Below are 16,020 nucleotides of genomic sequence, written 5' to 3' on the forward strand. Positions count from 1 at the left end.
TGTGCTTGTCTCAGCCACAGAGATAAGAATGTTTAACGAATAAACGAATCAGCTCTGGTATCTGGCTTCCTGAATGGAAATCCCAGCTTGAGCACCTTTTAGCTATTTGACCTTAAGAAAAATCACGTAGCCTCTCTGTCCCTTGGGTTTTCCTTGGGGAAGTAGGGATGCTACTAATACTCTCTGAGAGGGCTTCCTGGAGCTGTGCCATCCAATTTTTGGTGGCCACCGAGCATCTGAAATCTGCTCGATTGAACTGAGATGTGCTGTGAATCTAAAGTACCCACCAGCTTTCAAAGACTTAGTATAAGAAAAGAATGTGAAGTATCTCATTAACAATTTTATATTGATTACATACAGGAATCATACTATTTGGGATATATTAAATAAAATATACCATTAACATTAATTTCACCTATATGATTTTACTTTTTAATGTGCCTACCATAAAAATTTAAATCACATATGTGGCTCATATTATGTTTCTTTTGGGAAGCTCTGGTCTACAGAATTAAGTTGGTTCGTACCCATAAAGCACTTTCCACACTGTAATTGATACAGAATGAGTGATCAATAAATACAGGGTTTGCTTATTTTTTTTTTAAATCCAGCTGTTTCTTTAACAGAATCCCACCTTCAACACCACTCACATAGTGTCCAGGTTTCTGTATAAAAGCAGAGCTCATACTTTTAGAAGAAGGTGGTGGGGAGGAGAGCAAATGAATACATAAAGCGGGCAGAGACTAATAAAATGTTATCTGGGGCAGCCTGGGTGGCTCAGCAGTTTAGCGCTGCCTTCAGCCCAGGTCCTGATCCTGGAGACCCAGGATCGAACCCACGTCAGGCTCCCTGCATGGAGCCTGCTTTCTCTCTCTGCCTGTGTCTCTGTGCCTCTCTCTCTCTCTCCCTTTCTCTCTCTCTCTCTCTCTGTCTCATGAATCAATAAATGAAATCTTAAAAAAAAATAAATCCTTAAAAAAATAAATAAAAATAAAATAAAATGTTATCTGTCGCTGAGTGGGGGCATTAGTGTGGAACTCTTCATCACAGTCTTTGCACAGCCAGAGGAGCAGAGCAGACCTCCTAACGGGAAGCCGATCTACCTCTCTGCACCTTCTAATATAATGTTATGCTGAAAGATGGAGGCCTGCTGGGCTGCCCTGGAAGCTTTCCTTCTGCCTTCCTTCCTGAGGCTGGCATCTATTTGGAAATGGCCTTCAGAGAGGGAAAGGAACATGCTTGGCCTACCTGGAACACTCAAAGCAAGAGATGATACCAGCCCCTTCTAGCTCCCTGAGCATAGCTAAAGGTGTTGTTGGAGGTGAGCCAGGAAGGCAGAAGTAGCTGGAGCAGGCATCTTAGAGCAGGTGTGTGTTGAGTCATGCTCCCTGTGGGTCTGCTCTGTTCTCCCCTCTGAGTGTCAGAGTGGCTCACTGCCTCAGGTCTTTTGCAGACCCTTAGGGTGTCAAGTCCAGCATGTGGTCAGGGGCTCATCCTTTGAGGCCTAACAGGTATGTACAGTGAGTTGGCACATTTCCCAGGAAATCAGCTGTGATGAGTTGGGATTTTACCTTACTCTGCCTCCCCTGATCCCACCTTTCAGCCCATCCAGCACGGATTATCTGGTGGGGTGAGATTTTATGATCCCAGGGGATCTTCATCTCCCATAAATCACCACAGCATCTGCCTACCATCTTCACTACACAGTGAATTTCAGCAGTAAGCAGGTACCTATGGTGGCTGATCTGAAGGGCATGGGGAAGGTCCACCGACTCATGAAAAACCTCGTTGGCTTGCTTCCAACATTGTACAAGATGTGAAATTCAACTATTGGAATTCATATCTAGGACTTCCTGTTACAATGTAAAAGTACCCTGTCCTCAGAAGAGTAATTATTCTTTAATGTATTAAATTCCTAAATACAATAATTTCTTATGGAATGAATTTATCTTCTTGCTTTCCAGTGCAATTAGATCAGAAGAAAAAGGAATGTTTTTTATTCCTAATTTTTAGGAATAAGAAAAATACATTTTTTTTAATTTAGTTCCTGAAAATAGGAATTTTATTTATTCACTCAATAAATATTTGCTGAGTTTCTACTGAGCACCCACAGTCAGGGGTTCTGTGTTGGCAGGACTGAAAGAAAACTAATGTGAATGAGTCTATGCTGTGTGCTAGGAATTTTTACATTATTTAATTTAATCTATACACACACACACACACACACACACACACACACACACGGGAGGTTATTTCCATAATCCAAAGAGGAAATTCAGGCTCTGAAAGTAAATTGTCCCCAAATCAATAGAGCTTGGCGGTGGTGAAGGCAGATTTCAGACATTTGTGTTCTGATTCCAAGATGCCCAACAGACTTCTCCAGGGAACCAGTGGTGCCAACAGAAACCAGAGGAAGGGTTGCCGAGAGGCAAGAGGACCCTTTGAAAGTAAAGGGAGCCAAAGGTCCCTCCCATCCACTTTACTTGAATAGCGCTTTGACCTATGATCATAGAAGACAGCTTGATTTTAAAACAAGCCATGGAGAGGCACATCAAGTATCAGCCGGTCAGCTGATGAGATCAGCAGATGAGGATGGAGCCATGGAACAGGGTAGGTGTGCACACAGAGAGCTAGTGAAGCATGTGTTTGGGGTGGGCTCAGCACCAGAGCATCAGCAGGCAAGAGTGAGAGATCCAGGGGGTCAGCAGAATCAGGACCAAGGTTCGGAGAAAGAGGGGATCAGCCCCTAGAAAGACTGACCAGAGCAAGGCAGGGGACACAATGGTTCGTCCAGTGCCTAGGATGGCAAATGCCCAGCAGGCATCCTTTGTGGCAGTTATCACAAATCCATGCCAGCCCTCTTGCCTCTAAGGTCTTGATACCACTCAGCACCCTAGATAGCCACCACTAGCTGGGTGAACGTGACATGCAGGTCACATGGATAGCTGCTTGCCTTCCCTGTGCTAGCACACCCTCTTCATGGCACAGATGAGGGACTGGAGGCTGGGGGTGGCAGGGACTCAGACTACAAGACACTGAGAGCCTGTGCTCTTGTCATGGTCCCTGGCTGCATTTTGGCATCCAGGAGGATGCTTCCAGGTCCTCTGCAAGCTGGCCTTATCCCAAACTTAGAGCCTAGCTGAGAAACAAAATGGTGACAGACAGGGACAGACAAAGGCATCCTAGTATAGGAGATAGAACTGGAAGGCAAGATACCCAAGGTCAAGAAAAGGCTCTGCCAATTACTAACCATCGACCATGGGCCAATCCAGTAAACCGTTGGTCCTCATTTCTTTTATCTATAAAGTGAAATGAGATGAACTTGCTGACTTGATGGACTTGCTCTGAATTCCCATCCTTCTTTTCCAGCACCTTCTAAACTATGCTCTAAACACCACCTTGCTCTGTCCCTACACGGATTGCTGGTTTTCACACCTGTTGCTTTAATCACCTAGTTTGCTCTAGTGCTGACTACTCCCCATTTTCTTTTCCTAATCTTCCCATAGCCTCTCCTGACCTTTGTACTGAAGTAGGAGGAGTCCTGGATTTGGGAAGCAGGAGCTACAAATTGTTCCCTGCTCTTGCTCCCTTAGCCAAGTGATCCCAGACATGGCCTTACCCTTTCTCTCTCTCTCTCTCTTTTTTTTTTTTTTAAGATTTTATTTATTCATTCATGAGAGACACAGAGAGAGAGAGGTAGAGACACAGGCAGAGGGAGAAGCAGGCTCCATGCAGGAGCCCGACGAGGGACTCGATCCCTGGTCTCCAGAATCATGCCCTGGGCTGAAGGCGGGGCTAGGCCTAAACCGCTGAGCCACTCAGGGATGCCCCCTGCCCCGCCTCTTTAAAAATAAATTCATTCATTCATTCGTTCATTCTTTTGGGTCTTCCCCTTTCAAATGGCTCTGCATGTTCCTTTCTGGCAAAAACCTCTCATTTTCTTCTGACTCACCTCTTACACCCATTACTCTTAACGTCCCCATAGTCTGGGCCTACCTATTCAAAACTTGAATAAATTCTCTTCTTATAATTCCCCCATTCCAGAGAGATAGGACCAGCCCAAGAGACAATGGGAGAAAAATGAGGACAAAATTTATATTCTAGATGGGGAGGTAGAACCAGCCCCATGAGGATGTGAGCACCTGGCATTTCTTATATCTCTCCCACAGCAACAGCTGGATCCATACTGGCCACATAATAGGTGCTCAGTTAAATACTCATTAAGTGTAAGCATATTACTTTTCATTTACATAGCACAATTTATAAAGATTCTCTGAACTGAAAGAAGCTGAATAAGGAGATGGAGCACAGAAGTTAGGAGGTCACACAGGCTGTCCCTCCATTCTTGCAGGAAAAGAAGGGAGGGCCTGTTTTTTTGCACCCTGACCCTTTTTTTTTTTTTTTTTTGTCGCCTCTTCTGAGAGGAAAAGTCCACAGAGGGAGCTATACCCAGGCCCTAACAAAATTCAGTCCCAAGCCCTGCAGTTGTTCAATTAAAAAAAAAAAGGCCTTTTTCACCTGCTCTAATGATCCTTTCTGGAGAAGCATGTGTGCAATAGGAGACCTTATTTAAGGTAATGGCAGAAAGGGGCACCTGGTTGGCTCAGGGGCTGAGCATCTGCCTTTGGCTCAGGGTATGATCCCTGGGTCCCAGAATTGAGTCCCCCATCAGGCTCCCCACAGGGAGCCTGCTTCTCCCTCTGCCTATGTCTCTGCCTCTTTCTGTGTCTCTCATGAATAAATAAATAAAACCTTTATAAAAAAAAAAAGGTAATGGCAGAAAGCAGAGGAGGTCCTTCTTGTTTGAGGTTTGACTGCTATCTCACCCCTCTCCTCTGAGTTCTCACAACTGGGAATTCCTAGGGGGCACCTAAAGCAGATGAAAGTAACCTCTTTGTGTGACAGAGCGGAGATTGGGGAAGGCTGCTTGGGCCACCATGGGGCTCCTACCTCCCCAGGGAAAGGGGAAGATAAAGGTAATGGAGTTTTTCCTCTGCTTTTGCCCCTGCTGTCATTGGCTGAATGCGTTTGATCACAGGTCAGAGCCATGTATGTATTTCACAGAGAGAAACACTGAAGAAGGGGAAATGGTTTTCTAGGGGTAACAGAGCTGTGCCAACCCAACTGTGCTCTCAGAACTTGCGCCTGCTGCTCTGCTCCAGGCCCTTGGTGAGGTCTGTCGTTTATAAGGAAAACTGTGACTGTCACCCCCCATCCGGGAGGCCTGCGGGGCCCTGGTCTCCTCCGCCCTCCCTCTCCCCTCTTCCAGGAATGGGGATGTCGCCCTCTGAGCCAGCTGCACCCTGTCATTATCCAGACCTTCTAAAATAAGGGCCTGACATGTGTCGGGCTCCGTGCTAAGCCTGGGGACCCGGCGCCCTGGGCTCCCCGGCTGGAGCGGCGCCCGCGGGCCTCTCGGGGAGCCAGGGCGGCCGAGGACGGGTCGGGTCGGCGGGGCCGCGCCAGGTGCCGCGGGGGAGTCCAGGGCGCAGGGTCAGGCCGCGGCCCCCCCCTTCCCCCCGCCCGGACCCCGCGCCCCCGCCTGCCCCGGAGGACCTGGGCGGCCCGGGCCCGGGGGCGGGTAGGAGGAGGAGGGCTGGGGGGGCTGGGGGGCGGCCGGCCCCCGGGGCACGATTGCGGGGCGCCGCAGGCCAGGGCGCCCTCCGGGCTGGGCCCTGCACCCCCCGCCGCCGGCCCCTCTGCACCCCCCGCCGCCGGCCCCTCTGCCGCGCTCCGGCTCCGTCCCTCGCGGGCGTCGGGGTCGCGGGGCGCCGCAGGCTCCCGGGGGTGGCCAGAAGCAGGGGGACCACCTGGACGGGTTCCCCGCCGGCCGCCTTGCTCGGGCAGCGGGGGTCGCCGCAGGCCCACGAGGGACTGAGCCCAACTCCAGTGCAGGGCGCCCGGGAGGAGCAGGCGAGGCCTCGCCCTTGAAGGGGGGCAGCGTGGGGAGGGGACCACGGGGCTCTGCACCCGCCCAAGCTCGGCTTGGATGATGGTTTTCACCTGGCAGTTTATCCCTCCAGAGGGCTGATCGGATGCCAAAGAGAAAAATAAATTTTACAAAGCTATTAGGGAAAAGGCATGGAGAGAGAATTTCCCAAGAAGAAAGAACGAATAAGGGGAAGGGAAGGAAGAGGGAAGGGAGAGGGAGAAGAGAGGGGGAAGGAAGGGAGAGGGAAAGGAGAGGGAGAGGGAAGGGAGAGGGAGGTGGAGAGGGAGAGGGAAGGGAGAGGGGGAGGGAAGGGAGAAGGAAGGGAGAGGGGGAGGGAAGGGAGAGGGAAGGGAGAGGGAGAGGGAAAGGAGAGGGAAGGGAGAGGGAAAGGAGAAGGAGAGGAAAGGGAGAGGGAAGGGAGAGGGAGAGGGAGAGGGAGAGGAGAGGGAAGGAGAGGAAGGAGAGGGAAGGGAGAGGGGGAGGGAAGGGAAAGGGAAGGGAAGAGAAAGAAAGAAAGAAATGCAGGTGGCTGATGAGAATGGGTGGGTGTGGAGGATGCTCAACTTCACCAGTAGCAGGAAAAATGCTAGTTAAGCTTTTCTGCTTATCAGATGGAGAAAGGATTGAAGACATGGTCCTAGCTAGAATTCGGAATTGGCGAGGGAACCGACCCGCTCCTGGCTGATGTGTAAGCTGACAGTCTTTCTGGAGGGCAGTTAATACAGTTTTGCAAAATGTTGACTTTTGGCCAGGCTCTTTGACCCAGCGATTTTTACTTTTTGGAATTTATCCCAAGACTGTGCAAAGTTTTAGCTACAAGATTATTCATTTCAACAATGTTTATAGCAGTAAAAAAAAAAAAAAAAAAAAGAAATCATGATAAGATCATCCAATTTTATGGTATATTGATAAATAACAATCTCATAAGAGAATAGTCAAGGTGGCATAATATTGGCAGTATACTGATGAAGGTGAAAAGCAGTTTACAAAGCAAATGTGTAGAAGATTATTCCAGCTTTTTAATGGATTTATGTATGTACCAAAAGAACAAAAGGCTGGAGGGGTGCATAGCATAGTGTTGGTAATGGTTTCCTCTGACAGTGATACTGTGAATTATTTTCTTCCTTTTACTTGTTTGCATTATCCAGATTTTTATTACTAGTTTGCAGAAGAAAGAAGATAAAAAGTTATTTTTGAAATAAGAGGGAAGCATCTGGGTCTAATACTTTACAATCCCCCAGAGTAGAAAGCAGAAGCCCCACAAAAGAAGCAAAAAATTCAGGAGCACTTTTCTAGGAAAGCTTTAGGAGTTGAACACTGGCCATTCCCACAGATTGGAGAATCCAAGAAGACGGGTGGAACAGTTTGTAGATATCCACATCCAGAGAGTCAGATTTCTTTTTAAAAATTCCAGTATTTGGGATCCCTGGGTGGCGCAGCGGTTTGGCGCCTGCCTTTGGCCCAGGGCGCGATCCTGGAAACCCGGGATCGAATCCCACGTCGGGCTCCCGGTGCATGGAGCCTGCTTCTCCCTCTACCTATGTCTCTGCCTCTCTCTCTCTCTCTCTCTCTCTCTCTCTGTGACTATCATAAATAAATAAAAATTTAAAAAAATTCCAGGGCAGCCCTAGTGGCTCAGCGGTTTAGCGCCACCTGCAGACCAGGGCGTGATCCTGGAGACCCTGGATCGAGTCCCACATCGGGCTCTCTGTATGATGCCTGCTTCTTCCTCTGCCTGTGTCTCTCCCTCTCTCTGTCTCTATGAATAAATAAATAAAATCTTAAAAAAAAAATTCCAGTATTTTTTTTCTTTCTGAGACGTGAAGAGATGATAGGAAGGCATCTGTAGCTCTTGTGTCAGGGGGAGCTTGGGGTGGGGGGGCTAGGGAGGACAGGCAAATCCTGGACTGGGGTGAGCTACTAGGGGCAGTAAAGCCTGCTGGCAGAGGACAAAGCCCGGGTCAGCCTGCCGCCCAGATGCAGGGCCTGGCTTGCATCTTTTGCATCTGTGCAACCTTGGGCAACTTTCCCAACTCTCTGTGCTTCCTTTTCCTCCTGTGGGTCATAGTGGTGTTTATCTCATCGAGTGAGTTAGCAGTAGAATGTTGAGAATAGTGTGTTTTAAAGTGTACCCAGAAATGGGTACATTTTACATAAAATGTTTGTCTGAATGGGGTATGGTAAGACACACAGACATGAATGTTAACCAACTAGAATTTAAATAAAAATTGGAAGAAAAAAAATAAAGTCACTTAGTTTAAAAAGTTATATACTGGGATCCCTGGGTGGCTAACTTTAGTTAGTAAAAAGGGGGGGGGGGAGATACGCAAACGTGGAAATGACCATTTTGAAGAAGTTTATACTCCCCAAATCCTAGAAACAGGAGGCAAGGCACATGATGGGGAGTCACATGGGGAAGCATCCAGGGCTGGTCACACCACTGGCAAGAGCCTTTATCGTGACAGTCCCCTGCAAATCCAGTTCTGGATTGGTTGGTCAAATCTTTTTGGCTCACTCTGGGCCGGAGGGGCTCTCTAGTTGTCTGGTACCTGGCCCTGGAGTGACGAGGGCAGAGGGATAGTGGCCCAGAGTATGAGATTTCCTAAGGAGGTAGTTGAGAGGACGTGGCTCTGGACCGGTCGGTTTGCATATGAAGAGTACACTTGTAAGTGTGTTCTTTATCATCTTGAGGAATTAACTAGCCCTGGGAAGGTTAATTGTGTAAAGCACAAACAAAATGCTATTTTAAAGGAAATCAGAGAAGACATTCTGATTAGAGGAAGAATTTCCTCTGCCCTTCCAGGCCCTTTCGAGCTGGGCCAAAAGCCTTATTGACACAAGACGGATTAACAGAAGAAAAATGTCATTTCATATGTACAGGGAATCTACACAGACATGGAAATTCCAAAGATCGGCAGGCAGAATGAGGTACAAAGAAAGGGGGTAGAGGTCTGGGACTTCAAAGGAAGGAATACAATTCACAGGAAGATGATAAAGACCAAATGTTTGGTAAACAGGCGGGGGGGGGGGGGGGGGGACGCAGAAACAATGGGACACACAGGACTTGGATCAGACGGGCCTGGCATGGTTCCTCCCTGTCTGCCACACCTAGTTCAGATCTTTTATTTTTTTAATAATAAATTTATTTTTTATTGGTGTTCAATTTGCCAACATACAGAATAACACCCAGTGCTCAGATCCTAACGTAGTGATCTGTGGTGACAGCTCTTCCCAGAGCAGGTCCTCTATCTACAGTCTTTTTAGGCAGTTGAGGGGGAGGTGAAGAGCTTTTCCTGAATCTGCTGGGTTTTGATTGCTTTTAACTCAAACTAATCCTCATGCCAAAGCAGCGGGTCTTGGAGTGGCTGTCTCTGGCCCCTAGAGGAGCACATGTGGGGAGGTTTCCTTGAAGAATGGGAGGGCCTGGGACATGTGCCATTTGGAGGAGACGGGAGAGGAAAGGGATAGGGACACCCTGCCCCAGGTGTAGCTTCACCCAGGTAGAGGCTGATGTGATTGGACAGGTGACACATGAAGGTCCAGAGTAAGAGCAGAGAAGGGGGGAGCTGGGACTGGAGCCAAGAAGGTAGCTGCGTGCACAACTGTAGAGGTGTCTGTGCCCCAGAATTTGGGCATTTCTTCTACGTGCTGGTGGAATGCTGATGCCTTGGTACCTTGGGATTTCTAGTTCTGGCTGTGCCTGCACTAATGGGCAACTCCGGTGAAGTCCCTAATCCTCTCTGGTTCTCTGGGAGACCTGGGTGGCTCGGTGGTTAAGAGTCTGCCTTTGGCTCAAGGCATGATCCCAGGGTCCTGGGATCGAGTCCTGTATTGGGCTTCCCACAGGGAACTTGCTTCTCCCTCTGCCTATGTCTCTGCCTCTCTCTGTGTTTCTCACGAATCAATAAAATCTTAAAAAAAAAAAAATCCTCTCTAGTTCTGGAGTTTCTCCCTTGTAGAAGAATCAGAACCCTTGCCTCCCTGACTACGCCTCTGGGAGCCTGCGGATGCAAAGGTGCTCTGATGGGGATGGAGCAGGGTCAAGGCAGGGCAGGTGAGGATGCTTCCCTTCAGAGCCACGCTGCTCATTGTGCAGGCTGTGGTCTGAAGGGGGCTATTGCAGGAGCCCCCATGACTTTCTGAGCTTGTTTGCGAGTCACAGGATGGCAATGGGGGGGCCTTCCACAGTCCTTGGTCCTGATCATCCTCCAAGCACTGGCATCTTTGCCCCCACACCTATTACAAGGGACTGGGCACTGCTGGACCATTGGGACAGACATGGGCCTGCCTCTCTCCATGGTAGATCATTCCTCCTGGACAGCTCTGGCCTATTATCTAGTCCTTCTTGATGGTGAAGTGCCATGAACTGATTAAGATTAGCCTGATCCTTTGTACCTGGCTAAAATAGAAAGTATTATAGTTTTAGCTTCCATCTACCAGTAGGTCCTAGGGCCCCACATCCCAAGCCTACTTCCTCTCCTGTGAAACAGCTGCAGTCCTTTTAAGCTAGTATTCCCCTCTCTGGATTATGGAACGACCAGGACACATGACCTAGGTATTTATCTCTTGCTATAATCCTCACTGTGGGATTATTAGAGGTAGTCTCCATCTGGGTATGGTGACCACAGTCTTGAGAATTTAAATTTTTTATTTAGCGAATGCTCTTGTAGTGCTTGCTATGTGCTGTTCATTCAATCTTCTGACACTTCTGTGAGCTAGATAGTATTATCCCCATTTTATAGGTAGGAGACACAGAGAAGCAAAGAGAAGTATTTGCCTGAGGTTGCACAGCTAGTAAGTATCAGAATGAGGATTCAGACCCAAACTGTCTGGCTCTGAAGTCTGTGCTCTGCTGTCCAGTCCTCCCTTGTCTGATGACTGGCCACTCAGCCCCTCTCCTGCTTGCCACAAAGAGCTTTATTTTTTTAAAGATTCTATTTATTTATTTTATTGATTGATTTGAGGGGGAGAGAGAGAGCTTGAGCAAGATAGCACAAGGCGGGAGCACAGAGTGAGAGAGAAGCAGACTCCCCACTGAGCAGGGAACTCAATGGGGGTGTCAATCCCAGGGTCCTAGGATCATGACTTGAGCCAAAGGCAGATGCTTACCTGATGAGCCACCCAGGCGCCCTGCCACAGAGAGCTTTATGCTTTCCCTCTATGCTAAGAGTGGACTGGTACTTAGCCCCATGCACCCCTCAGGGACAGAAGCTATGAAAAGGGATGGAGCTGTCACCAGCACATCACTGGCATCAGGACCACTGTCTGAGGCTGCTGTTTGCAGAGACCGCAGCTCAGCTAAGGACAGACTCTGCATGAGGGCTTTTAAAGGAGACTTTGCTCCTGACCTCCTCATTCAGCAGCCTCGTCTGTGTTGTGGTCCAGAGTGTAAGGTGTAATGAGATTGGGGGTGTGGGTGGGCAGCATGCTGCTGTGTCTGAAGCCCTGGAGCCAGGAAGCAGAGCCATAGGAGGGTTCACAGGTGTGCGCAGAGAACAACAGCCCATGTTATTCTGGTGCTTCTCCCAGTGTTATTCTCTGCACCTGGAAGAGGCCCTTTCTGTCCACGTCAGCTAGCATCCCAAAAGAAAGAGGGTCCCTCACACAGGGACACCCAAAGAGGGCACACAGGACCCCTTCAGTGTGGTACCCTTAAGCTCCCCACTCCACCAGCAGCTCAGTCCCTGACACCAAATCACTTTCTCGTTCAATAAACATGTCCACAAACCTGTAATGTTTATTCTGGAGGAGCCAAAGAATGAGCTACAAGTCTCGCCCTTGAGAAGTTTTGTAACCTACCTGGGGATATGGAAGTGTCTGGAAAGGTTGAGGAGAATGTCTAGATAATGAGCCCACCTCGGAAGGAGAGGACCCTGGAGGCCACTTCAGTAGGGATATTGCATGAAGGAGGCAGGACCTGGTCTGGGCCCTGGGGAACCAGCTGTGCAGAGGTGGGGAGGAAGGGGAAGAATGTGCTGGATGCTTGCCCTTTCCACATCTGCCCTCTCTCCCCACCACCCCCTGGGCCCCAAGAGTCCCACCCATACAGACTGCACCAATGTGCTTGGCGTCGGGCTGTGGGGTGGGCTTGCCCAATAGGAGACACTGGAGAGAGCAGGAGACCAGAAGAGAGCGAGGTCGGGTATTCATTCCTGCTCCTGTTGCTGCGGTTTGGCTTTAAGAACCTACACTGAAGCCACAGCTCCAAATAGGAAACCCTCTCAGCTTGGCCATTGTCTCTGGTTCTGGCAACTACTCCCTCCCTGGACCCTCAGGCTGGAGTGGGAACAGCTTTCCTCTGCTGCCAGTTCCCCTGAACCCTGCTCACATCTCTGTAGATGGTCTTTTTAAGAACACAAGTGAAGTGTGGATGTGCTCTTGGCCCTGCTAGGAGCCCCATTGGGGGAAAAAAAAAAAAAAACCTAGAAAACCATATCAGAGACCAGGGAAGGCCGGTGGGCAGAGGTAGGAATTCACAGACCCAACCCGTGGGCCTGGGGGTCAGGTGGGAGGAGAGGGGAGGAGGGAGGAGGAGGAGGTCCAGAAGGTGAAGAGCTTTAACCACTAAGCAAGAGTGTGAACTCCCCGGATGTTTTGTCGCCCCCTGTAACCTGCCTGCCTCCCTGACTTCCAGGACGGTCCGGCCTGTCGCTGGATCAGGCCCTCCGGCCCGAGGGTGAGGACGAAGACCGGGATGGCGAGGCGTGGAGGCCCGCGCCTGGGCGGCTGCCTGGCCTTGCTCTCGCTGCTCCCATCCCTGAGCCTGGCGCAGTACGAGGCCTGGCCCTACTACCCTGAATACTTCCAGCAGCCGGCCCCCGAGTACCACCGGCCTCAGGTGCCCTCGGATGTCGCCAAGATCCAGCTGCGCCTGGCGGGCCAGAAGAGGAAGCACAGCGAGGGGCGGGTGGAGGTGTACTACGATGGCCAGTGGGGCACCGTGTGCGACGATGACTTCTCCATCCACGCGGCCCACGTCGTCTGCCGGGAGCTGGGATACGTGGAGGCCAAGGCCTGGACCGCCAGCTCCTCCTACGGCAAAGGGGAAGGTAGGTGTTCTGTGCCTGGGAGCTGAGTGCTGGTGTCCCTGGAAACCCCAGGAACAGGCCCACGTGCAGTCAACCTGCCAAAGGAAGCTGTGGTTGCTGTTAAGTGTGAATTCCCCGTAATACTTCACCCGGACAGCCTCCTGCATCTGCAGGAAGGTGGGAACAGACAGGTGCCAGGAAGGGCTACGGTGACTGTCCTGCTCTGCCTGGGACTTTCCTAGTTTTAGCTCAGGAAGTGTGGCATCCTGGAAAATGCCTCCTCCCGGCCAAAGCAGAGCCGTTGGTGACCCTCACTAAGGGCAAGGGTCAGTCAGTGCCCGTGGCTTCATGTGCCCCGCCTGGGGGCCGTGTGAGCCTGGGGACGTGGCTCTTCTTACAGTCCCCTCCTCGAAGGGGTGCCGGTTGCTCTTTCCCACAGAGACTCTCTCCATTGGGCTGCTCATGTAGCGTTCACAGTGTTCACACTAATATGCTGTTCTGGGCTCGTCTATGATAGGAACAGAGTTGCTTTGGGATTTTCACTCTGGTTGGCCTACTCTTTCTTCCCTTGTCAAGTTCAAATCCATATATTTTGGGGAAAAAATATTTTGGTAAAAGCTTTGAGGGAACGGCAGGTGTTGGAGCTGAGAACCCCGAGCTCAGTCCTTGTGGGGGATGGTGGGGCGCAGTACTAACCTGTGATATTCTGGGCTAAGGGTCTTAGAGTCTGGGACACTAACGTTTGGGAGCCTCTCTAGTGATTGTATATGTAGCCAGGTTTAGGGGTCATTGAAATAGATCATTATTATGGTCCCTTCCAACCCTTGCTTTCTGTTATTCTAGAAATTATAGGAAAAAGGGTACCCACCTCATATGTATCTTACCTCTATGCAGTTGAATATGTTCTATTGGAATAACCAGACCAAGAGACCACACTGAGAGTAAAATGTCCTCTGAAGCTGACTTGAGATTCCCTAGCAGGGATGAGATGAAAGCAGTAAAGATGAGTTAGCAAATGGTGGGTTTTGGGGGGTTTGTTTGTTTTAAGAGAGAGGAGGAGAAGAGGGAGAACCCCAAGCAGGTTCTAGCCCTGTGTGGCGCCCAACGTGGGTCTCTGTCCCACAACGCCGAGATCACAACCTGAGCTGAAATCAAGAGTCAGATGCTCAACCAACTGAGCCACCCAGGCGCCCTGCAAATGCTGGGCTTTTTAAGCCCACTTCCTGTCTTCTTTACAGAGCTTGGGCCATGTCAGAATGCCCAGGTGGCTTAATCAGTGAAGCATCTGACTCTTGATCTCAGCTCAGGTCTTGATCTCAGGTTGTGAGTTCAAACCCTGCATTGAGCTCCACGCCCAGCATGGAGCCGACTTAAAAATGAAAAACAGAAACCTCCAGACGTGTCTCCATACTTCTACGTCTCCATATATTCTGCTGGCTGAGTGACCCAGGGGTAACATCAGGTTTGTGTTTTTAATTCCAGGCTCTCAAAGCCTAGGTATTTTGTAACAAATACTTCCCAATGACTGTGGGGTTTTTCCAGGGACAACTTTATTTTATTTCTACTCAGACTTAAAGTTTACCTGTCATCAGGTTAGATGGGTGTGGTCTTTCCCCATCCAGGTTCACCTGGCCAAGTATGGGCATGTGGTGGCTGGGGAGGTGGGTTAACCTGGCTCAGACTTTGCCACCCAAGGAAGATGAAGGGAGAAGGGTTCAAGGGAGCAGAGGGGGTGTGTGAGGGAGCAATTGAAACCATGGTCCCTGGGGCGCCTGGGTGGCCCAGTTTGTTAAGCATCTGCCTTTGGCTCAGGTCATGATCCCAGGGTCCTGGGATGGAGCCCTGCATTGAGCTCCCTGCTCAGTGAGGAGTCTGCTTCTTCCTCTCCCTCTGCCCCTCCCCCCTGCTCCTGTTCTCTCTCTCTCTCTCTCTCTCTCTCTCTAAAATAAATAAATAACAATCTTTAAAAGAAACCATGGTCCCTAGAGTCCAGGCTGGGTAAGTAGGACTGTACTACATAGCAGACTTGTTTGGAAGGCTGCTGGGGTCATGGGTCAGGGTGGAGATTGCAATACAAGAAGGAGTGAGCTAGAAACATCTTTGGGATGGATGTAGATGGAGATGCACAGCAGAAGGGCTGAAATGGACATTGGGGCGGGGTGCCATTGTTGGTAATGATGAGGTCTAAGCTATGACCACAGGAGAGTGGCTGATGGGGGCGGGGGAAAGGCACTGCAGAGAGAAGCTATAGTAACAAGAGGCCAAAGCATCCTGGAAGGGTCATCTGTGTGGATATTGAAAGAAACCAGTAAGACTTAGGAAAGGAGGGATCCCTGGGTGGCACAGCGGTTTAGCGCCTGCCTTTGGCCCAGGGCTCGATCCTGGAGACCCGGGATCGAATCCCACGTAGGGCTCCCGGTGCATGGAGCCTGCTTCTCCCTCTGCCTGTTGTGTCTCTGCCTCTCTCTCTCTCTCATTGTGTGCTTATCAAAAAAAAAAAAAAAAAGAAAAAAAAAAGACTTAGGAAAGGAGAAATCTCAAGGAGGAAGGAAAGAAACAGATGCTAAAAAAATTGTAAACTGTCATGTCTCCTGGACTTTGAGGATTATGTTGTCTATATAAAAGCGGTACTTGGCTTTTGCATCTTGAGAGGTCTTTTAGATATAAAAGTATTTGAATTTCTTCAGCATCAGGGTAGGATCCTTAACTGGGTACAAGTTGGGTACTCAATACATATTAGCTGATTAATTCATTTTGATTTAGGAGAATACTAAAAACAGTTGACCAGCAGTCCTTGACATAGGGACCAGTGAATGTGACCAGTGGCCAGGGGTGTGCTCCATGGGAAGAGTTTAACCTGCAGTCGGGCTCTGTGTGCACACTGGGAACCCCACAGCTGAGCACTTAACCAGACCAGTGTTCTGGGAGTGCTCGCTATCACCTGCTCCTCTGCCCCTCAGGCAGTAGGAATGAAGCCCGAGGAGATCACCCAGGTACTCCCAGGTTTTCCAGCCTGGATTGTCAAGAGGTCTTTTCCCCTAAAGTGTATCTGAGCTCAAG

At 49.8% G+C, this 16,020-nt stretch overlaps 1 protein-coding gene across 1 annotated transcript in view; it reads left to right on the top strand.

The window, feature by feature from the left end:
• Positions 1 to 16,020, top strand: part of LOXL2 (lysyl oxidase like 2) — a 90,806-nt gene that overhangs the window by 17,555 nt on the left and 57,231 nt on the right. The window contains 1 exon segment of the mRNA XM_025463089.3: positions 12,567 to 12,981. Within this exon segment, the coding sequence (XP_025318874.2) occupies positions 12,627 to 12,981 (355 nt within the window). The 5' untranslated portion in view covers positions 12,567 to 12,626.

The sequence above is a fragment of the Canis lupus genome, chromosome 25 (assembly GCF_003254725.2).
Source record: "Canis lupus dingo isolate Sandy chromosome 25, ASM325472v2, whole genome shotgun sequence".
NCBI lineage: Eukaryota > Metazoa > Chordata > Mammalia > Carnivora > Canidae > Canis > Canis lupus.